The 22,313-nt window shown below is 53.5% G+C and overlaps 1 protein-coding gene across 5 annotated transcripts in view; it reads right to left on the bottom strand.

The window, feature by feature from the left end:
• The window catches only part of EVC (EvC ciliary complex subunit 1), a 75,967-nt gene that overhangs the window by 33,412 nt on the left and 20,242 nt on the right, over nt 1-22,313 (bottom strand). For 4 of the 5 annotated variants that reach the window (XM_058723123.1, XM_058723124.1, XM_058723126.1 and 1 more), the window contains 6 exons: nt 19,360-19,458; nt 16,121-16,258; nt 13,172-13,330; nt 8,207-8,423; nt 5,579-5,727; nt 3,202-3,300 (listed from right to left, as the gene is read on the bottom strand). In XM_058723123.1, coding sequence (XP_058579106.1) covers nt 3,202-3,300; nt 5,579-5,727; nt 8,207-8,423; nt 13,172-13,330; nt 16,121-16,258; nt 19,360-19,458 — 861 coding nt within the window. The remainder of the gene's footprint in view (nt 1-3,201; nt 3,301-5,578; nt 5,728-8,206; nt 8,424-13,171; nt 13,331-16,120; nt 16,259-19,359; nt 19,459-22,313) is intronic. The other variant, XM_058723125.1, reaches the window with a different exon arrangement.

The following is a 22,313-nucleotide window of genomic DNA, read 5'->3' as shown; positions in this document are numbered from 1 at the left end:
GAGCCCCGCTTCGGGCTCTGTGCTGAGAGCACGGAGCCTGCTTGGGATTCTCAGTCTCTCTCTCTGCCCCTCCCCCACTCACTCTCGCTCGCGCTCTCTCAAAATAAATAAATAAACATTAAAAACAATGGATCCGAGGAAACATGGCTGGACTAACTCTGGGAGACAAGCTGGCACAGGACTTTGGTTACGTCCTTTACAAGCAGCTACGCAGATGCACGCAGTCACAAGGACCTTCTTGTGCCGTGCGCCTCCAAGGACCGCCTCAGAGGCACAGAGTCCAGCAGGTGTCACTCCTGGTTCGCACCGGACAGCCTCTCCTGATGCTAGAATAAAGGGGGTCTTTAATCTCAGCCCGAGCTCTCACAGGCCCGGCAACCAGACCCAAGCGCAGGAAAACCAAATGCATAACATCGTAAGGACGCCACTGGAGGGATGGGGCTGTGGTCACTTCGGTGTCACCACAGACCTTTACTGAAGCGAATGTAATTCCTGGCAGCCACGGAGACTGGCCAGGCACTTCCGTACACGCTGCCGTTCCTCCGGCAGCAACGACCGGCGGGCATTTCGTTCTTGCTTTATGGAGAAGGAAAGTGGGTTCGGTTGAAAGATCTTCGCCTCCAATCCCAGCTCAAGAGAGGGAGTGTGTCAGCCTGCCGGAGGGGGGGTCGGGGGCCGTGGGGCGGGGCATTCAGAGCAGCTGCCCCACGAGTGTTAGCTCACTGGACCACCCCACCCCCTCCAAGACAGTGGTTCTCAAACTCTGCCGCATCGGAATGTCGTTGGGATGGAGGAAACCGAGGCACAAGTCAGACAAGCTGTTCCTGATCATGTAACTGGCGAACAGCCTGGCTGGGATTAGAACCCAGGCCGTCTGGCTCCACAGCCAGGATGTCACTACTACACGGCCCCCACACTGAGCAACACGCTTCGTGGCAAGAACATCAGCACCGAAGGTAGAAGGACTTCTTTTAAATCCCGTCTTCACTACTCGTTGACTCTAGAACCTGAGCAGGACGGTGGGGCCAGCACAGGGAGGCTGTGTAACCAACGCAAGTCACACAGCATTGTTAGCATCCAGGGTGGGCCTGGGACTCAGCTTTCTCACTCCCCGTGCAGGGATCTGAGTCCTGACAAGGTTGTTCGTTTCCTGCCTGGGGGGTCTGGGACTTTGACTAATTGAATCCCACCCTGCACATTTCTCGAGAAAACCCTTCCCAGCTCCACATCTGCATAGGAAGGAAAATGCAGTTTTCACCACACAGGTTTCTCATTTGGATTAAGTGATCAAATACTCAGAAAGCACTTAACACAGTAGCTTGCCTGGAACAAAGATCGGCTTCTGTATCAGTTTCCTGTGGCCGCCATAGCAAAATCCCATAAACCATGTGACTTTAAACAACAGAAATGGATTCTCTCACGGCTGTGAAGGCAGAAGGCAGAGACCAAGGTGTCGGGCAGCACTTGGAGGGCAGCACTCCCTCCAAAGGCTCTACCGGAGGGTCCTTGCCACCTCCTCCAGCTCTGGTGGCCCCCGGTGCTCCAGGCGTGTGGCTGCCTCGCTCAGGATCTGACATCATCTTCATGTGGCCTTCTCCCTTCTTATGAGGACGCCAGTCATTGGATCCAGGGCCCCTCTCAGTCACTATGGTCTCATCTCAACCAATTACACCTTCAAAGACCCTATTTCCAAACAAGGTCACATTCGGAGATTCCAGGGGAACTTGAAATTTGGGGGGATGCCGTTATGAATAGGATTGTGTCCCCCAAATTCAAATACAGAAGCCCTAACCCCAATGTGACTGCACCTGGAGATGGCCCTCAAGGAGATACCGCAGGTTAAGTGGGGTTATAAGAGATGCCCTCAGCTCACAGGGCTGATGTCCTAACACGAGGAAGACACCAGACTACTCTTTCTCGCCATGAGCACAGAGGAAAGGCCAAGTGAGGACACAGTGAGAAGGCGGCCATCTGCAAACCAGGAAGAGGGTCCTCAACAGAACCCAACCACGCCCCCACCTTGATCTTGGACTTCTGGCCCCCAGAACGGTATATACAATGATATATACATCCTCTGTTTAAGCTCCCCTGTCTGGGGCACTTTGTTACAGCAGCTGAATGGACTCATACAGACCCTATTCACCCAGTATAGCTGCCACGACGGTGAGGGTTTGCACTTCCCGCCTTCACACGTTTTTCTGGGCCTGGGATGTCCCCCCAACTCCTCATCCACAGGGCCTGTCTCCTCCCTTAAGGCTTGGCTCAGGCATCACTTCCTACAGACAGTTGTCTTCAACCTGGCCTGAAACCCAGGGCATCCCTCATGCCCCCTCCCTGTACCCGAAAGCGGGATGTTACAAGGGGAGCCAGCCCCGAGGGGGTGTGTCCCAGATGCCCGCGGCTGCCTCAGGGCCCCCCGCAACCCCCTGTGTATTCGGTGTTCACGCCACTCCCAAGAAGAAGGGCTGTTATTGTCCCCATAGCCCAGGCGGGGAAACAGGGAACCAGAGAGGCCCAGGGAAGTCTGGAGGCCACACAGTGAGGAAGGGGAAGAGCCAGGACGCCGACCCAGGCACTTTGGGTCTGGTGTCGACCCTTCACACGCTACCCATCATGACGGCACTTGTCAACTTCCTTTGCGACGACACGTCTGCATTTCTGCCTTTCCAGCAGCTCAGGGTGTATACCCGAGGCAGGCGCTCTGTGCCTCAGTGATCACCATATCCCTGGGAGCCCCTGTCACTCCGGAGGGCGCGTGCGCACGCCTGTTCTCCCAAAGCCAGCCCTCCAGGCAAGCAGGGATCCCCCCGCCCCGCTCCTCCGGAACTGCATGAGGTTGTCCAGTGAGAAAGGGGGGTGGGGGTGCCGGCACTCCGAGCCAGGCCTCGCGCTCCCTGCTCGTCACGGCTCTACCCTGACGACACCCACAAAAGCCGGCCTACTTTCCATCCTGGGTGAACTCACTTCCAAAGGCCGTTGCCTCTAGGGACACTTGGAGGAAAGAGCCCTGAGCTCCACAGAAAACAGAAGGTTTTCTGGTATATGAGGTGGGGAGGGACCCATGGCGGGCGTGTGCCCAGCCAGAGGGCCGGGGCTGGACCCAAACCTGCATCTCTGGGGCCCCGGGCGGGAGGATGTGAGATTCCCACACACACGCAGATCCTGAGGGTTCTCTGAAGGTCCCTCCGTGATGCCACATACCTGGCAGAGCACAGCCATGGCCTCGGTGGTCCTGACGTCCTCCTGTTCCTCCAGGTAACTCTGGGTCAACCTCTGTCTCTCCAGGACTTCGTGAAAAGCCTGTGAGTAAAACAGGGGCTGAATCAATCCCACAAGACAATGCTGATTTTTTTTTTCTAGAAAAAAGGACCCCTGCCTCTCAGATCTGAAGGATGTCCATCCCTGATTTATATACAAGGAGGGGCACCTGGGGGGCTCAGTCAGTTAAGCGTCTGACTTCGGCTCAGGTCATGATCTCGAGGTCCATGAGTTCGAGCCCCACATTGGACTCTCCGTTGTCAGCGCGGAGCCTGCTTGGGATTCTCTCTCTCCCTCTCTCTCTTCCCCTCCCCTGCCCCACCCCAAATAAATAAACAAACTTCAAAAAATGTATATACGTGAAACCAGAGGCACAGGGATAGCACGTGGCTGCAGTTTGCAAATTTGGTCGCCTGGCCACAAGCCACCCAGACATCATTCTGTGACTAAACTGCTGGGGACCACCACCCAGGCTCTGGGAGACCACCCAGTGGAGCCCACCGCCTGGCAGGGCCGGTCCAGACAGGCCATGAGAGGTCAGTGTGGTCAGTGACCAGCCAGGCCCACCCTGACCACGTGGCTGGGCCCCGCCCTGAGGAGCCCAGAGAAGGGCAGGGAGCAGACACAGGGGTGCATCAGGGGGTCCCAGACACGATCAGGGAGGCATGGCAGGTCATAGCGACAGAGGGAAAGATTCCTCTCAGGGAGGGCCCACAGGGGAAAACTCCTCGTGTACGCTGAGTCTTTAAGGACAAGGAAGTTTCCCTGGAAGACGGGGAACCCACGCTCCTGGGGTTCTAGGAGCCGCTGCAGCTGGGACCAGGTGGTACGAATCCATCTGGCCCTGGCGTGGAGCGGGAGCTGGGCTGAGAGGGAGGGGCAGGGACCAGAAAAAGAAAGGACACCGGGTCTGGGTGAGAGTTGCATTCATTCATTCATCCGTTCATTCATTCCTTTATTCACGTATTTATCCTTTTTCTCATTCACTTGCGTATTCATCTATCCTTTTACACACTCGTCCAACCTGTTCTTCCCACACCCATGTCTCCTGAGCACCAACGTGTGCCTGGCCTGGGCTGAGGTCCTGGGCAGCCTGTGCCATGCGATGTTGGCAGAGGGGCCAGTACAATCATAGCCTCTCTCACTCTTTTAAAATTTTTTTAATGTTGATATATTTTTGAGACAGAGCATGAACGGGGGAGGGTCAGAGAGAGAGGCAGACACAGAATCCGAAGCGGGCTCCAGGCTCCGAGCTGTCGGCACAGAGCCCGACGCGGGGCTCAAACCCACGAACCGTGAGATCATGACCTGAGCCGAAGTCGGACGCTTAACCGACTGAGCCACCCAGGCACCGCAGCCTCTCTCACTCTTAGTTCTGATACATTTTCCCGAGGACAGAAACAGCTCCTGCCCCGCTTTACTGCCTGGAAGGGACCTGGGAGGAGGCTCCTTGAGGAAGGGGGCAGCTGGACCTTAAAGGGACTTCAAGGCCTCTCCTCTGTTCTCGAGGGTCTCCTCTCCTGGCTCCTCACTGGGGAGCTGCCGCTGCCCTCAAGGTGCCCATGGCGGGGGGGGGGGGGGGGGCGGTGCGTGCCTGTGACCATGCGGGTCACCGTCCCTCGATCCCCCTGGCAACACCAAGATGAGGTCCACCACAGGCCAATGCAGAGCAGAAGGGACCAGACAAGCAGTCTCGCTGGACCCTGACAACCCACGAGGTAGGTGCCATTACTCCCAGTGTGCAGATGAGGAAGCTGAGGTCTGGGGGGGTGAGCGATGCGTCCAAGGTCACTTGGCCCCCTAGCAGCAGAGTCGGTGTTCCAACCCATTTCCAGGCAGCCCCCGTGCCCAACGGCCTGACCACCGTGCAGGAAGGACAAGCAGACCCCGACGCCGCCCATTAGCGGGGAAACACAGGGGCAAAGGCAGGGTCTTCTTCCCTCTGAGAACCTGAGCCGGGGTTGTTTCAGCCTATGCCAGGGACAGCTCACTTCCTTGCCCTCAAGGACAGTGACCTCTTGTCTCTTGTCGGCGAGTCTCCTCGTCCCCTTCCTCGTCAGGACAAGGGCATTTTCTAGCGTGGCCACCTCCCTGGTCCTGCCGACTCAGCCTCACAGGCACGGTCCCCGGGGCCCCTGGACGTGCTAAGGTCACCGGGCTGACACGTGGAGGCGAGAAGCTGACCTCGTGCCTGGCAGATGTCAAAGCGTCTGGCCTTCCTGGCTCGGTCATGAGGACCAAGCCCCAGCACTCAACCTGCGTGGCCGTTCCCGGGACGGCCGTGCCCGTGGACATGGTGGGGAGTCAGGAGCAGGTTTACCTGGAGGAACTCGGCCGGGTCGGAGGTCAGCTGTGCCTCGGCCAGGAAGCCCCTCTGCTCCTTTTCTTGAGCCAGCTGCAGCTTCGCTGTCCCCTCTGCCTGGTGGACCAGCGACGCTTTAACCAGGTCTTTGCCTCGCTGCACAAACTCTGAAATGGAAATGAGCCACGGGACGTGGCAGGTGACTCTCCCGGCAAGACCTTCCTGTCTCCTGCCGGCACCGAGGAAGAGCCACACGGTTTGATCTTTCAGGCACGTGTGCTTCCAAAAGGCCAATGTTAGGAGCTCCTGGTCCCACATTATTTGAGGGACCCCCACTTCCCCTCGGGCCCAGTGCTCAGGACACCACACGAGGCTTCACTTAGCTGTTATGCAGGGCAGCCGGCCAACCTGACGAAGAAGAGGCATTTTCCTGGGGCACAGTGAGGGAGGTGGGGGTGACGCAGGGAGGGACAGGTGGTAGGGCAGGATAGAAGAGACGGGGTCTGCTGGGAGACAGTGACATCTCAGACTGTAGTTGAGTCAAAAACCAGGAGGATGAGCCCAAGGGCAGGGCCTCTGCTTGATGGGGGAGGTTACAGGAGGGAGAGAGGCCGGGGTCTAAAACCACCCTCCACCCCGCCCCCGGTCACTCAGCCCGGCAGTGTGGCACAGCCCCGGGCGCTGGGGCCGTCCCAGGAGCAGGACCCAGCCCTGCTCCCAGTCTGCTCCTGGTCCTGAGAGGTTGACACAAGGGTTAGGGAGAATCAGTGCCATGTGGATGAGGGACGGGGTGGTGGGGTGGGAAGGATGAGGCGTGACAGGCAGTGTGGGACCCCAGAGAAGGATCCTGGGAGAGGAGACAGAGAAGGCAGCCAGATCCTTCTCCCCAAATGGGGGCGATGTTGAGTGTTGAGGCTGGAAAAGTCCATGGGGGCCCGGCTACAAGGGGTCTGCAGTCCTTGGAGATGTTTGCTTCAGCATTTCATACACACACACACACACACACACACACACACACACACACACCTTCCACACTTGAGACACAAGCACACTTCCTTGGGTTTTGTCTGAGAATCTCCCCCTGACTGTCTCTTTGCCTCCCCTGTCTTGTCCAAGTTCAACAGAGCCTGATCACTGGGGGCTGTGTGTCCTGTCCCTGCCACTCTCTGCTGCTGGGGCCTCTTTCCGCTGGTAAAGCCCAGGCCATTGTGTATGATGACCCCCAAGGCCAGATGTGCTCATTCTACACAGTCCAGAGCGCCAGCCAGCCAACGGCAGGCTTCCACGTGGTCACACCGTGATACCGAGTGACACAAAGACCTTGTGGAACGGCCTGGTTGGAGTCCTGAGGTCCCAGCACTGAGTGCCTGCCCTCTGGCCCCCTCTCCCCAGGGCAGCGGGCAGGCTTGGTGGAGGGGACATGAACCACTGCAGACAAGAGGACCAGGTCCCTGGCTGCGATGAAACCCAATGCTATGGATGGAACTGCGTCCCCCCAAATTGATACACTAAAGCCCTGCCCGCCACATGACTGCATTTGGAGACGGGGCCTAGACAGAGGCACTTAAGTTGAAACGAGTTCATGAGGCTGGGGTCCTAATCCCATAGGGCCAGGGCCTTAATGAGAAGAGGAACAGGTACAGGAAAGCTCATTCTCTGCCATGTGGGGACCCGGGGAGAAGGTGGACATCTGCGAGCAGGGCACGGTCTCTCAGGATCGGCTGGAGCTCTGATCTTGGACCTCAGGGTCCCCACAACTGGGAGGGAAGGAATGTCTGCCGTGTGAGCCCTCTGGTCTGTGCCATCTTATTACGGTGGCCCGAGGTGACCAAGATACCTGGACACCCCCTGGTCCGACAGTGTCCACACCCGTGTGGCTGTTGGAACCCGCTGGGGAAACTGTTAAGCACACGGGCCCCGTGCCCGGCAGACACCCTGAGGGCAGAGAGGCCCCAGCCTCTGCCCGGCCACTATCATGGCCCCAGGCAAAGGCCATCACAGAGCCGCCCGTGAGCTCTTCTGCCAAGGGCCCGGGAAAGCGGGTGCGGGCAGCGTGTGCCCCGCAGGTAAAAGACGTGGCTTCCTTTTTTCTACTGATGTGACCTGGACTGGGTCTCCGATGCCCTCAGTGCCTTGAACCTTAACCTGCGCACCTCCCAGGGCCCACCTTAGCCACATCAGGTTCCCTCTCCTGCCCCACACGCTCAACCACTGCCCGCCCGCACCTGCCCTGCTAAGCAGGGCCCTGTGCCTTGCGTAGGGCTGCAGGCTGCAGCTGAGTGGCATGTGTCCTTTCTAGGCATTTCCACGCCCCTCTGCGCTCTGCATAGTCCAGGCGCTTTTCCTGCAGGACCCTGGGGCCTCCGTCAGCCCGGATCACTGGGGAGTAGACGCAGCGGGCAATCCCTGACCCCAGGGGCGGCCTGTATCGAATTCTACCTTAGGGGGAAGGCAAGCAAGCCTCAGAGAAGTTACGAGATGTGGTTCCAGGGGCAGAAAGGCCATCGCAGGCTGTGCTGGTCTCCCGGGCGCTGCTCCACGTCTCCTGACACTTCCAGGCACTGCCTCCCAGGCCCGGGCCACCCCGCACCACCCCCTCCCAGGCGCGGGAGGGCTGCGCCCCGGACCAGGCCACCGCTCACTCACCCCTGCCGAAGCGCTCCGCCTCTCCCCAGAAGGCCTTGTGCTGCTGTGCGAGCAGCTCCTCCTTCTGTCGCCCGGACAGCCTCCCCTCGACAGTCAGCAGCTCCAGGCTGCGGGACAGGGCAGCCAGTCGGCATCTGGTCTCCTCCTGGATTTGCAGCTTCAGGGACTCGATCGTCTTTGCCATGTGCACCCGCCCCATTGTTCTCTCCAGGGCGTCCTGGGAAGGGAAACACCCTGGGTCAGCGCCCTGTGGCACAGGTCTGCTGATGGCCACGGGCTGCGTCCACCCTGGTGCCCATACCTCCCTGGGAGCGGAGGCCGGACCACCGGGCTGTCCTTCTGAGCCTCCCGTGTCTGCCCCTTGGATGCGGACAAAATCACCCCTTACGGGGGTGTGGAGAGGCCGACACGGGGTGGTATACAGAAAGCACTTAGTACACAGAGAGCCCTTCTCCAGGGCTGCTCTTCCGGGAAGGGATTCAATCCGTGCCCATGGCCCAAGAGGAACATCCACCTTCCTTACGTCCCCCCGCCCCTCCCCAGTCAGCTGGGCCTCTGGCCTCCGCAGCCCTAGAAAAATAAGGTGAAGGAATAATAAAGGTTACAGGAATCCTCGGCTTCTGAGCCTCAGAGAGCCTGAGACGCGGGGATTGAAGAGACCTTAGAAGGTAAGACTGACTTTATGAGCGGCTCCCTCGAGGTCAGACTTTAGAATGGGCCCGGCCCCGCCCTACCGCAATGTCATCACTTAGGACAGGACTCGTGGAAAAGACACTTCCCCAGGGCAGGAAGTGACCAGAGCCAGTCGGGACACTGTGGATCCGGAAGCTTCAGAGGGTAGCTGCTCACCTGACAGAATGAGTGTGAGGCCCATGGAACCAGGGGGGAGGTGCTGCTGTGCCTAGGAGGCCCCAGATCCCGGGGGAAGGACGCCTTTCCCACCCGGGCGGGGCCCCGGCAGAGCCCCGAGTCAGTGTCTGCTCCCTTCTCCTCCTCCATGCCTGCAATCCTGCCTCCTCAGACCGCCTCTCCATCTCCTTCCCGCTGGCTCCGGTCACAGCCAGTTCAGGCCCCGGTCACTCGTGTCCTGCTGTCCTAGCCTCCACCCGTCCCCCTGTGCTCTGCACCTGCGTGGCAGACAGGGCCTTTCTGAGATGCACACACAGAGATGTCCTCTGGCCTGAACCCTCCAGTCACTGCCTTCAAACCAAGACTGACCCCAGGGCATGGTGCCCCTGGTCCCCAAGGACCAGGCCTGGCTTCTGTCTCGAGCCTCGTCCACACACCTCCCTGCACCAGGCTGCCCTGCGTGCCTGGCTCTCAGCTCCGCCGGGCCTTTGCACACTCCGTACCCCCTCTCCTCTGCCTGCTTGTCCTACTCACCCTTACTGGCTGGGCTGTGTGGTGCCCTCCCTGATCTTCCCCACCCCCACCGGGCCCCTCCTCCGTGCTCCACTGCCCCCGTGCTTCTGTCTTTAAGGAGCTAATCACAAGGGACAGTCCCAGGCCGGACTGAGAGCCCTTGAAGACCGGGTCTGTGTTCTGGCAACGTGAGAACAGGGCAAGGATAAGGATCCCCCAGTTACAGACAAGAATGCTGAGGTTTATTCCGGAAGGCCACGTAACTAGCCCAAGGACAGTGGCTTTGAACCTTCCTCTCCTATTAGAGGCACCAGCCAGCAGCTGGCAGGCCCATGACCACTAGGGGGCGCAAGAGGATAAGCCCTGGGCGGCCGTGTGCCTGGCGGGAGGGCTCTGTTCTGCAAGGACCCAGACAGGGCGACACTGGGAAGCAGTGCCCCCAGCCACCACAGCTGCCACCTCTGAGGTAGCAAGGTGAGCCCTTGCCGCTCAATAGTGACAGCACAACCTCCGGATGTATATTCAAAGAAAGACAGCAGTGGAAAGAGGCGAGCACGGGCAGAGGGGCGTCAGATGGGAGGCGAGCGGTCCCCTTTGCTCCGAGAGTGTAGCAGGGAACTCGACAGGTGCCTCGGCTAGAACTTGACTCAGCCTCTCAGAGCAGCAGACTATGGGCACAGGGTCCTCCTGGGACACCAAACTTATGGAGCTGCTGTGAGGATTAAGTAAAACATGTAAAGTATTTAAAATAGCAGCCGGAACATAGTAAGTGTTCATGAATGCAAGCTGCCGGCATAATTATCTACAAGCCCCCACATTGCTCTTGGCATGGCTTATTTATAAATTTTTTTAATGTTTATTTATTTTTGAGAGAGCAAGGGAGGGGCAGAGAGAGAGGGAGACACAGACTCTGAAGCAGGCTCCAGGCTCTGAGCTGTCAGCACAGAGCCCGACGCGGGGCTCGAACCCACAAACCTCAGGATCGTGACCTGAGCTGAAGTCGGACACTTCATCGACTGAGCCATCCAGGTGCCCCGATCTCAGCACAGCTTTTTTGGTCAAACATCCCAGGAGATTGATTCTGGTGACCTCTGGGGTCCTTCCCAGGACCCTACCAGTCTGACACTCATGATGCCATGTGAACATTATAGATCCAGCGGCCCAGGCCAAAATGCTCAGACACCGACCCAAGAACTTATATCCTTAGGGAGTTTATCAGCAACATAAAGATGCTACTATTTTTGGGATTTTTGCTGTTGTTGTTGTTCTGTTTTTTGATACCTATGATGCAGGCAGAGCCTTGCTCTCCTGTAGAAACAGATTATAGGCCTTTGCCTGCGGGCATGTGGCCCGCAGGAGTCTAATTGCTAACACACACTGAGCATTTCCTGTGTGCTAGGATCTGTTCTAAAGGCCTTACGTATTATCCACTCTCTAACATTCTCAGAGCAGGTGCTATTCTGACTCCCCACTTTACAGAGGAGGAAACTGAGTCACAGGGAGGTTAAGTAACCTGCCCCAAGTCATACATACAGATAACAAGCAGCAAGACTGTGGTGTGAGCTCAGGTCTCCAGCTCCAGTCTGTAACACTGTTTCTGTAAGAGAAGGAGGCCCACAAGGAGGTGCCCATCAAATGTTGGCTAAGAGAAGGACATATTGATAGCCTGGATAGTGCCTTCCCTTCTTCCTATTTGGAAGTTACTGGCTAATACTTGGGCCGGAGTCAGCTAAGGATACATTTTTTTTTTCTGCATCAATATCCTGTTGGCAGAATGATAACTGAACAAAAAGAAAAAAAAGAAGGAAAAAAAGTCTTTCTCTTTTGATCAGCATTAGTATCAGCAGCCTTATCAAATTAAAATCTAATTCACAAGGTTTGGACGGCAAAGCTGGAAGCTTGTTGCCCAGGCTCAGCAATGTCAACCGACAGCACGCGGATCCTAGGCGGGTCGCTGAGCTGGCTCCCGCTCTGCTCATCCCAAGTATCTGCCGGACCTACCTTCCAGCAGCACCGAGGAGGGAAAGGAGATCGTATGTGGACATGATGCTATGTTCTCAGACAGCTGCTGCACCGCGGGCGTTTGTGAAAATGCATATCCTGATTCGGGTAGGGAGGTGCTGCATTTCTAACAGGCTCTTGGGGGCTACGGATGCCACTGGTCTGTGGGCCACACTCTGAAGCCGAGTGGTTGTGGGAAAGGCGCAGGGCCTGCTCCGTAGGTCTAAGCTGCTGGGTCTCTGAGCCAAGAACCGGGTGGCTGCTACAGGATTCTGAGCTGGGTGTGACCTGGGTGGGTGCATGGGCATGAGTTTCCGAGGTCAGAGGAAGGGGGAAATGGGTACATAGTGTGCAGGGCAAGGCCAAAACCACCACTGGGAAACCCCACAGTGACTAGGGTATTACGGGTCACAGAGCACTTCCTGGGGCCCTGTGTGCAGAAACTCCTAGGACTACTCTTTTATAAATAGAGTAATTGAAGTTCAGGAGGGTCAAGTAATTGGTTCAATACACACACAGCTTCAAGTGGCTGCACACTAGGTTCAAAGTCAGATACCAGTGGGTTATATCTCCAACTATGTATCAGAATTGTTTAGGGAGCTTTAAAACCAGCCAATACCAGGGTCTTCACTTTAGACCAATCAGGTTGGATCTCTGGGCATGAGGTCCAGACATGGGCATTTTCTGAAAGTTCTTCAGGTGATTCAGAGCCATCAGGAAAGCAAATGAAGTTCTGTCCACACAAGTGGGAGTCAACAATGACTACCCACTATGCTCCCCTGAAGCCCTAAACACTCCAGACTGATTAGGTCAGAATCTCTGGGATGGGGACCCATCTGGGACCCAAGCATCAGTCCTTTCTAAAGCTCCCCAGATAACTTCAGTGTGCAGCCAGGATTGAGAACCAGTGCTCTATTCAGCAGTAACACAAAGATGGTCAGCATCTCCACTTGAGGAATGGGTGAGTGGATATATGGATGGATGGATGGAGGGACGGATGGATGGATGGATGGACAAATGGGATAGATGGATAGACAGATGGATGGAGGGATGGATGGATGGATGGATGGATGGATGGATGGATGGATAGACGGATGAACAAATGGATGGATGGATGGATGGATGGATGGATGGATGGATGGATGGATAGACGGATGAACAAATGGACAGATGGATGGATGGATGGATAGATGGATGGATGGATAGATGGACGGACGGACAGACAAATGGGATAGATGGATAGATGGATAGATGGATGGACAGACGGACAGATGGATGGATGGACAGACGGACAGATGGATGGATGGATGGATGGACAGATGGACAGATGGATGGATGGATAGACAGACGGATGGATGGATGGACAAATGGGATGGATGGATGGATGGATGGATGGATGGATGGATGGAAGGAAGGAAGGATGGATGGATGGATGGATGGATGGATGGATGGATGGATGGATTCACTGCTTTTCTCTGGGCTCTATATCCCCATCTACAACTTAAAGCTGTTCAACTTGATCTCTACGGGGCATCAAACTTCTGGATTCTCCTTCTCTAGAGTGAGTATCTTCATGTTCCCTCCCCAGCCCCTCCAGCATACCAGAGCCTGCAAATCCTGAGAGTCACGCAATAACCCTTCGGCTGCAATCATTCTTTCCGTGAGAGTCACCATGAGCTGTCGGGCTTTGGAGCTGGAACACTTAAATTGGTCCATAAGAAAGTGCTGGATATTTTCCATCTGTTTCCAGAAAGCTTCCATCTGTGAAATGAGAATGAGAAGCAAGAAGGTGGGTGTAGAAAACTTATTTAAGAAAGCTATAAAGCTAGATGGCTCATGCTTGAGAATTACAATTCATTCCTTATCACAAACTGAGATTCTAAACAATTCTGCAATTCCGAGGAGCTTATCTTGGCAATAATCGAGTTCTATAGAGAGGTTCCTCCTCGGAGTATTGTAGGTGCCCGTCAGTTTCGAGGTGGCTTTTCAGCAAACACCAGTGGTCTGCTGATAAGGAAGGCAGGCACAATGAGATCACCCGGCGTAAACAGCTTAAAGACTCTTAAACAGGCCATGATTGCTGCCTGGGGAGTGCGTGAAATTCGACAGTGTGCTCCTGGAAGCTTCCAGATCTCTGAAAAGGATTAAATGTGTTCTGGGAATAAAAGCACGAATGGCTGTTTACATTTTAGTTATTGCCCTCAAAGTACAAAAGAGCAAATCTGGCAGAGACGATGCCAACCATGAAAAAATTCTGCTTTGAAATCTTTTTCCTCCGCCCTCCCCCCGCCCCCCTGCATCTCCTCAGGAGGAGAGGTGGGAATCACGGAGGGTCTCAGAGTATCGGGGCTCATCCAGCCGCCCAGAGCTGAGAGCCGTGACACCGGCAGTCAGGACAACTTTCCTTTACCGCACGCAGGTAGATGCCAGGCTCTGTGCTTCACGCATTTTATTTCCAGGTGAAGTGCGTATTGGCTGGATGCAGGGACAGGCTCAGAAAGTTAGGTCGCTGATCACGGAGCTGACGGGAGGCAGGGGCAGAGTTGGTGAAGGTCCACCCAACTCCCCAAGGAGTGGTTTCCTTCCCCGTGGCTCTGCCTCTCAGACGCTGAATTCGTCTGGGCACCTCTGGCTACACCGGGCATGGTGGCACCAGAAGCCCACCCTGACCTTGTTGCAATGGCGAAGGGTGGAGATAAACGCAACCTGAAACACTGAGTCACTCTGAGCAGCCCCCTCCCAGGGGCTGGGCACGGCCGAGAGGCAGCGCTCACCTGGGTGCCCTGGCGCCTCGTGTACTCAGTAACCCGCTATTTGCCCCAGTCGGCTGGCAGCCCATCCATCAAACCTCCAGCCTCCCACCTGTCCCTGCTGCCAGATGACGTCCTTCCCGACGGCTCTAAGGGAATGTGACTGTCATCCATGACACCCCACACACCCCCAAACAGAGATGGATGTCCAGCCGGCTTTGGCACTTCCCCTCCAGCCCCAGGGAGCCGGGGTGCCCCTCTGTTCTTAGAAACTCTTGATTCCCTTGATTTCCGGGACATGATTTTCTCCTGGTCCCTCAGAGTCCATACTCTGCCTTCTCGTCTCAATTCCCCTTGACTCCTCCTCCTTAAATGCCGGCAGGATCCAAGACTGGGCACCAGGCTGCCTCCCCTACCCACTGTACAGACACCCTGGCCGGGCGTCTCCAATGCTGGAGGTTGCCGTACTTCAGGGCATCTTGGGCAAACTATGAATCATCTGTCTGAAATACGCAGACATGGACACACAGGTCCCTTGCTTCGGGAGCCTGAGGACCCCGGAATCCAGGCTGAGCGCCCTCCCTCTGCCATCTCATGCCACGAACATCCTCGCTCCCCGTGTCATCCGACCCGAGCTTAGCGGACACTCTCCATCCTTTGGCATCTCCACCTCAAGATGTCAAGCCGGGACTCACGAGGTCCCCTCCCAACTTGGCTCTCGTTCTGGGGTCCTTATTTCCTCCGCGCGGATCCTCTACACCCGTTCCTCCCCCAAACTTCCTTATCTGCCGTCCTGTCAGCTCTCCCACTTTTTCTTACCCCCCTGCTCCTACTTGCATTTGCCTTCCACGAAATTCCTACCTCCCTAGCCCCAGAGCTCATACCTCTCCCCCACACAGCAGCCTGAGTGGTCCTTCTGAGACAGAAATGGACCCAGCCACATCGGCTGCCAAACTCCAGTGACACCTACCTCCCTGGCACAAGATGAAAACCCTCGGGCCAGATCTCTGGCTTTATCTTGCTCTGCCAGCACCTCGCCCCCACCCCCACCCCCCGGCTCCCTTCTCTGCCAGCATCCCCTGGCCAGCATCCACCCACACGTCTCCCAGAAAGCCTCTCAATGGGTCTCTTCTTCTATAAAGACTTTCCTAACCCTAGGGTACAACGAACTTCTCTCTCCACGGCACCCCAGCCTTCCGCTGTTTTCACTTATCACAACGCTTGTGAGCTCTAAAGTCTGCATTCTCCTCACCTGTCAGCTCCCCCGCCAGACCAGCCTGTGCATCTGTCTGGCAAGGCCAGGTCTAAGTTCATTCTGCATCCCCAGTGTGCAGCACAGTCCTGGGTGCCAAAAAATGTTTGTTTAATACCTAACGTAGGAACGGGGGCAATGGAACTGAGAAGCAAGAAAAGGGATATTTGAGAGAAGCCACCCTGGCTAGAATTTAAACCCAGCTTTCATGAGTGACGCCTCGGGCTGGAGAAGTTAGCTGCTCACATCTGTTCTAATCCACGGGGTGGTATGACATAGAGGGTTAGAGCAATCTTTGCTGAGAATGATCAAAAGATCAATCTAAAATTTAAACAAGCGGAATTCATTGGAATTCCCAAGGAACCTTGGCCCCTTAATTATACCTTCTCTATCACATAACTTCCGAAACTGGATCCCTGGCTCTGGGCAGAGCGCAACAGGGAATTCAAGTATGAAGCATGCTTCTAGAAGCCATCTCTTTAATCTCGCCAATTTAACTGTCCCAGAAAGCAAGGTTTTTATACAGGAAAAAACTAATCCATCGCATACATTATCTATTAGCTGCTCAGAGTATTCTCGCTCCTTCTTTTCCACATCTGCCAGAGTGATGTATTCAGAATCGCCAGTCCCCAACATTTCCGTGTTTGATAGTTTGACCTGAAGTCTCTTTTCTAATTCCTCCAAGTCCTGGGAAAAATAGGGGAAAAAAAGCAAAAAAAAGCAAGTAAAAAATCTAATATATCTTAAATTCTACAAAAGAAATGCTTTTATCTTTCATCATATTATCATAAAATATTTCTTAACCGTAACTTCCCTAGGCATTGTCCTACTTAAGGTTTGATGACAGAAATCTATTTTTCTCATTAAACATAGAGCCTCAAGAATACTAGATTCTTTTCTTCTATACTCCTCATTCCACAACCGCCCCCCCCCCAATAGAATGTATTTTTTAAAAATGATGAAATAATGTGTTTCACTCCTTAAAGTCCTGGAAAATACCATCACATCTGGGGGTTGGAGGGGGAATCCTTCTTCCCCACTCCTCTGGTTTCCGTGGGGAAGGAATACTCTCTACACCCTAGGGGAGGCGTGAAGCAATGCGATTGGTGGGTTCAACAGCAGGAAGTGTGCACCCATAGCTTGTCCAGCCTCTTCCTCTTTGGCATGGACCATTCAGGGGAGGCCATTGCTGTGGTGTGGCCTTGGCCCAGGGTGGGCTGGGCAGGCCAGAGGTGGCCAGCTTCGCCCCAGACGAGGCAGGTATTTACCTAGTCCTGAGTTTATGACTCTGCTGCTCAGCTAAGCCACGTCCTCCAAGCTGCCCTGTGAAGCTGACCTCTCTGTATCTGTCCCCTTGACTCTGTCTCTTAATCAACTCAGAACTGGAGCAGGAGCCCCCTCTGTACCGGGTCCTTCAGGCCCCGCCGTGGGGCGCGAGAGGAGCCCCGTCTCCTCCAGGACCATGTCGAGAGAACTGGAATCTGCGCCGGGGTGGCTCCAGCTTCATTCGGAAAAAAGATGTTGCTGAAAACTGCTTCTGCGCGTCCGTGGTGAAGCTGTGCGTGATTTCGGGCCCTTGTCACTACCAGAGAGAGACGCTGGCTCCTGCCAGAGGGAGAGCCTGATGTTCGGGGAGTTGGGGTATTTCGTCTGGAGTCTCTTCCCTGTAGGAAGAGGCGTGCTGGGCTCGACGCTCAGCCTCGAGGACCCCAGATACCTGCGCCTCCAACCGCACACACCCCCATGATGCTGCTTCTCTCCCAAGAGCAGCTACCGGTCTGAGTACCTTTGTCCTTGTCTAGAAGTCGGAGGGTCATGATGAGCATTAAATAAAAGTACACAGGTGCGCCTGGGTGGCTCAGTCGGTTGAGCGTCCGACTTCAGCCCAGGTCATGATCTCGCGGTCCGTGGGTTCGAGCCCCGCATCGGGCTCTGTGCTGACAGCTCGGAGCCTGGAGCCTGTTTCAGATTCTGTGTCTCCCTCTCTCTCTGACCCTCCCCTGTTCATGCTTTGTCTCTCTCTGTCTCAAAAATAAATAAACATTAAAAAAAATTTTTTTTTAATAAATAAAATAAAAGTACACATTGGAGGCACTTGGCCAGACGACCTCTCGATAAGCAGCAGCCACTGCAGTGATTACCCTGCTGTGCCGGTACTGGTGTTGGAACCGGCTCCTGGGTCTGCAGACTACAAAGCTTGTTACCGTTTTCGTGTAACACAGCTTCGTTATTACTTGTGCAATTCCCAGTGTCGCCATGATTATTGTCATTTATTCACTGGAGAGTCATTTAGACTCAGCCTCAGTTTCCTCAGCTGTAAACAAATAATAACGGCTCCTCCCAGGGCTGTTGTGAAGACTGAATAAAATAATGTGTGAGGGGGCGTCTGGGTGGCTCCGTCGCTTAAGCGTCTGACTTGATTTCGGCTCCGGTCATGATGTCACGGTGGGTGAGATCGAGCCCCTTGTCGGGCTCTGTGCTGACAGCATGGAGCCTGCTTGGGATTCTCTTGCTCCCTCTCTCTCTTCCCCTCCCCGCGCACTTGTGCGCTGTCACTCTCTCTCAAAATAAATGCATAAAGTTAACAAAAAATTGCGTGAAAACCCCGTGTACGTTGCCTGATGATGACGATCCTGGCAGCGGTGATACCGAGGACGGTGACGATGACCACCGTGGTGTACCGTGTCCTCCCTGGGGTGTCTTGGTGTCTCCTTCCCCATGGGATGCAGGAGAGTGGGGAAGAAACCTTCTCTCCCAGTCCCCCAGGTATCATGGCGGTGGTGGTGGCGGTAACGATAATGGTGTGACGATAATCATAAGAATGATTATGATGATTGAGATGATGGTGGCGATGACAATGATGGTAGTGGTGGTGACAGCGGGGATTAAACGGTAACGATGGTGAGGACGCTGCTACTGATGAAGTGGGAGACGGTCGTTGTGGTCGTAACGAGGCTGATGGTAGCCACCATGTATTCAGGGTCTAACTATTACTGTGCCACACGTGTCACGCACTTTCTCTCATCCCTTCCATGATCCCATAGGACGGGAATTATTATCCCATGGCACAGGAGGAACCTGGGATTCTGAGAGTTTGTGAAGGAAAACCAGGATGTCTGACTCTGAGACCCGGCTCATTTCGCGGCACGTAAAACAACGGAAACTTCATGTAAAAGACCGAGAGGAGGGGAACGCAAAGTAGGACAAACCGTTGTAACCAATAAACCGATGATGTATTTAAAAATACCCCACCTTGGGGCACCTGAGTGGCTCAGTTGGTGAAGCGACAGACTTCGGCTCGGGTCATGATCTCGCGGTAGGTGGGTTCGAGCCCCGCGGCGGGCTCTGTGCTGACAGCTCAGAGCCTGGAGCCTGCTTCGGATTCTGTGTCTCCCTCTCTCTCTACCCCTCCCCTGCTCATGCTCTGCATCTCTCTCTCTCTCTCTCTCAAAAATAAACATTAAAAAAATAATTAAAAAATCCAAAAATAAAAATACCCAACCTTGGGCAGAAGCTAAAGGTAACAGTGGTTCTCTCTGAGTAGCGGGTATGACCAACACTCTTCTCTTTTTCCTGCTTTCAGTATTTTTCCAAATTTTAATAATAACCTATGGTCATTTTTACATTTGTACACATACTTTTGTATGACTGCACTGTTCAAAGGCAAATATTGAAATAAATTATTTTTACACGTGAAAGCAAAAATAGTTTCATACAATGTTGTGTTTTACATATTGTAATAAACTCTCACTAAGTTACCTTGAGATACAGGTTGAAGACTTACTTACGTTTTCTTGTTTCGAAAGAATCCTCTGGTATAATTCATCATCAGACTTCTTTTTGGGAAGAAGATCAAGGAGGCACATTTTTAAAATCTGAATAAACATCTATGGCCAAGAAGGAAGACATAACGGAAAGGTTTAAAAATGGTCTCTCTCTCTTCCTCCCTCCTTTCCTTCACCTGCTCCCAGCCCCTCTCCCCATCTCAATCTCTATATATCTCTTCACATGTACATATTTTTACTATAGAAAACTATCTCAGATTATAAATCACGATGATAGTATTTTCATGAAGCTTCTAAAAAATATGCTCTACTTCTTTTGTTGTCTTTTTTAAATTTTTTTTAATTTTGTAAATGCTTTTTTCTTCATTTTTGAGAGACAGAGCGAGAGCAGGGGAGGGGCAGAGAGTGAGAGGGAGACACAGAATCTGAAGCAGGCTCCAGGCTCTGAGCTGTCAGCGCAGAGCCCGATGCGGGGCTCGAACTCACAAACCGTGAGCTCATGACCTGAGCCGGAGTCGGACGCTTAACTGACTTAGCCACCCATGCACCCCATATTATTTTAATTTTTTTAATGTTTATTTATTTTTGAGAGGGAGAGAGAAAGAGTGCAGGTGTAGGTGGAGCAGAGAGAGAGGGAGACACAGAATACAAAGTAGGCTCCAGGCTCTGTCAGAGCCCGATGTGGGGCTTGAACCCACGGACCGTGAGATAATGACCTGAGCCGAAGTCAGACACCCAACCGACTGAGCCACCCAGGCACCCCTTGATTCAAGAAATCTTCATTAGGCGCTTAATGTGTGCCATTCCTTCCACGTTGCCCATTTCCCTGTGAGTCAAGAAAATACAAAAGGCAAAGAGTGTTGCTTCTTTGTGGGAAGAATCAGAGGGACAGTTGTTTGGACCTGGGATGTATGACATCATCCACTCCAGCCTCCTGTCTTGATGGACGGAGGCCTCCTCTAAACCAAAACGTGTCCTCCCATAAGTGGGGACACCCCAGAACGTCCAAGGGTGCTATCTCCATAATTTGTTTAACCATTCACCTACTTTAGGACCTGAGGGCATTTCCAGTGTGGGGCTCTTACGAATAAAGCTGGTAAGAACATCCACGTACAGGCTTTCATGTGAATGTTAAGTTTCTCTGGGGTAAAGGCACAAGAGTGCAACTGCTGGGTTTTGTGACAAACTGCCTGTCTTCCTGTGCAGCACCTTATATTCCCACCAATGTACGACAGATCCAGCTTCTTCGCATCCTCACCAGCGTTTAGTGTTCTCATCACTTGTTATTTTAGCCATTCTGATAGGTGCCTACCTCACATGGTTTTAATTTGCATTTCCCTAATGGCTGATATCGTCAAGCACCTTTCTGTCTGATTTTTGTACGTGTATGCTTGCCAACTGTATCTCCTTTTTGGTGAAATGCCTGTTCATGTCTGTTGCCCATTTTCTAATTGGATTGCTTACTTCTGTTGAGGTCGGAGTGTTCTTTATAGATTTGAGGCACGAGCTTCCTGTGGATACATGGTTTGCGATGTGAATGTTTCTCTTTCTCTTCTTCCTTACTGGGGTCTTTTGCCGAGCAAAAGTTTTTAATTTTGATGAGGTTCAATTTATTAGTTTTCCCTGTGTAGGTCACATTTTCAGTGTTAAGAAAGAACTCTTTGCTAGGGTTAAATCCTGAAGATTTTCTCTTCTGTTTTTTTTTTTTTTTTTTTTCCAAGATGTCTTACATTTTACATTTATGTCCATGATCCATTCGGAGTTCATTTTTGTACGACATGGAGGTCTGGCTCGAGGCCCATCTGTGTCCGCTTCTGGACGCCCATTTGCTGCATATCATTTCCTGAAAAGCTTATCACTCCTCCACTGAATTGCTTTTGTACTGTCGCCAAAAGTCAGATACTTTGGTGCAGGGGGTAACACATATTGTTCTGTAAAGGGCCACTTTACCAATAGTAAGCGTTTCTGGGTTGGTAAGCCATACTGTCTCTTGCAAATATTGGATTCTGCTGTTACAGCATCAAGGCAGCCAGGGGCAATTTGGGCAAGAACAGGCATGGCCAGATCAGCCCAAGGGCCATAGTTTGCAACCCTCGTTCTAAGGTTTGTTAAACACCGTTCTGTGCCAGGCTAAGATATAGATTATCTCATTTGGTTTTAACAGGATGCAGGAGGTTGGTACAATCTTCCCCACTTCACAGACAAGGACTCTTGGCTGAGAAATCTGGATAAACTGGCCTCATGTCACAAGGGACAGCCATGAGGGACAGAACCCAGAACTTTCCACCAAACTTCCTTATGCTTGCCCGTGCTAACGAGCTCTAGGAACACAATGTTGTCCTGGCTTCCTACCCACTGAGGTCGAGGCTGCATAAGGTAACGTTCTTTTCTCAAGATGTTGGTCTCAAACCCATTTTCCTCTTGACCCCAGATGGAATCAGTAACGTATACCGGTCTTGCCTCATTCCTTTCAAGTTAAACATTTTGTAATTTGGAAACTTTACAGGCTCAGAGGAATGTGTCAACCAGGACAGGGTCCCAGGTGTCCTTCCCCCTGGATGACATGTGACATCACCACAGTACAGTATCCACTCCAAAACTGACATTGGTCCAAGTGCAGTTTACTGCAGACTTCAGTTTCCACTCATTGTCACCGGCAGTCGTGTGTGTGTGTGTGTGTGTGTGTGTGTGTGTGTGTGTGTATTTCTGTGCAACTTTACCCCAAGTACACGTTCATGTGGCCACTGCCACAACCAAGACGGAGAATGTTCCAGCACCAGGAGAAATCCCCTAGTCCTAACGATCCCTCTAATGGCACCCCTCCCCCCCACACACCCTAATCTGTCCTCATCTCTGCTCTTCTGCTTTGAATGCTGACAGATGCAGCTTCCCTCCACCTCCTGATGAGCCCAGTGTCACTTTCTCCCTCAGGGGCCACCAGGGAGCTCTACGCTCCT

Source organism: Neofelis nebulosa, chromosome 3 (assembly GCF_028018385.1).
Source record: "Neofelis nebulosa isolate mNeoNeb1 chromosome 3, mNeoNeb1.pri, whole genome shotgun sequence".
Lineage (NCBI taxonomy): Eukaryota > Metazoa > Chordata > Mammalia > Carnivora > Felidae > Neofelis > Neofelis nebulosa.
This window is presented reverse-complemented; position numbering and strand designations above follow the sequence as displayed.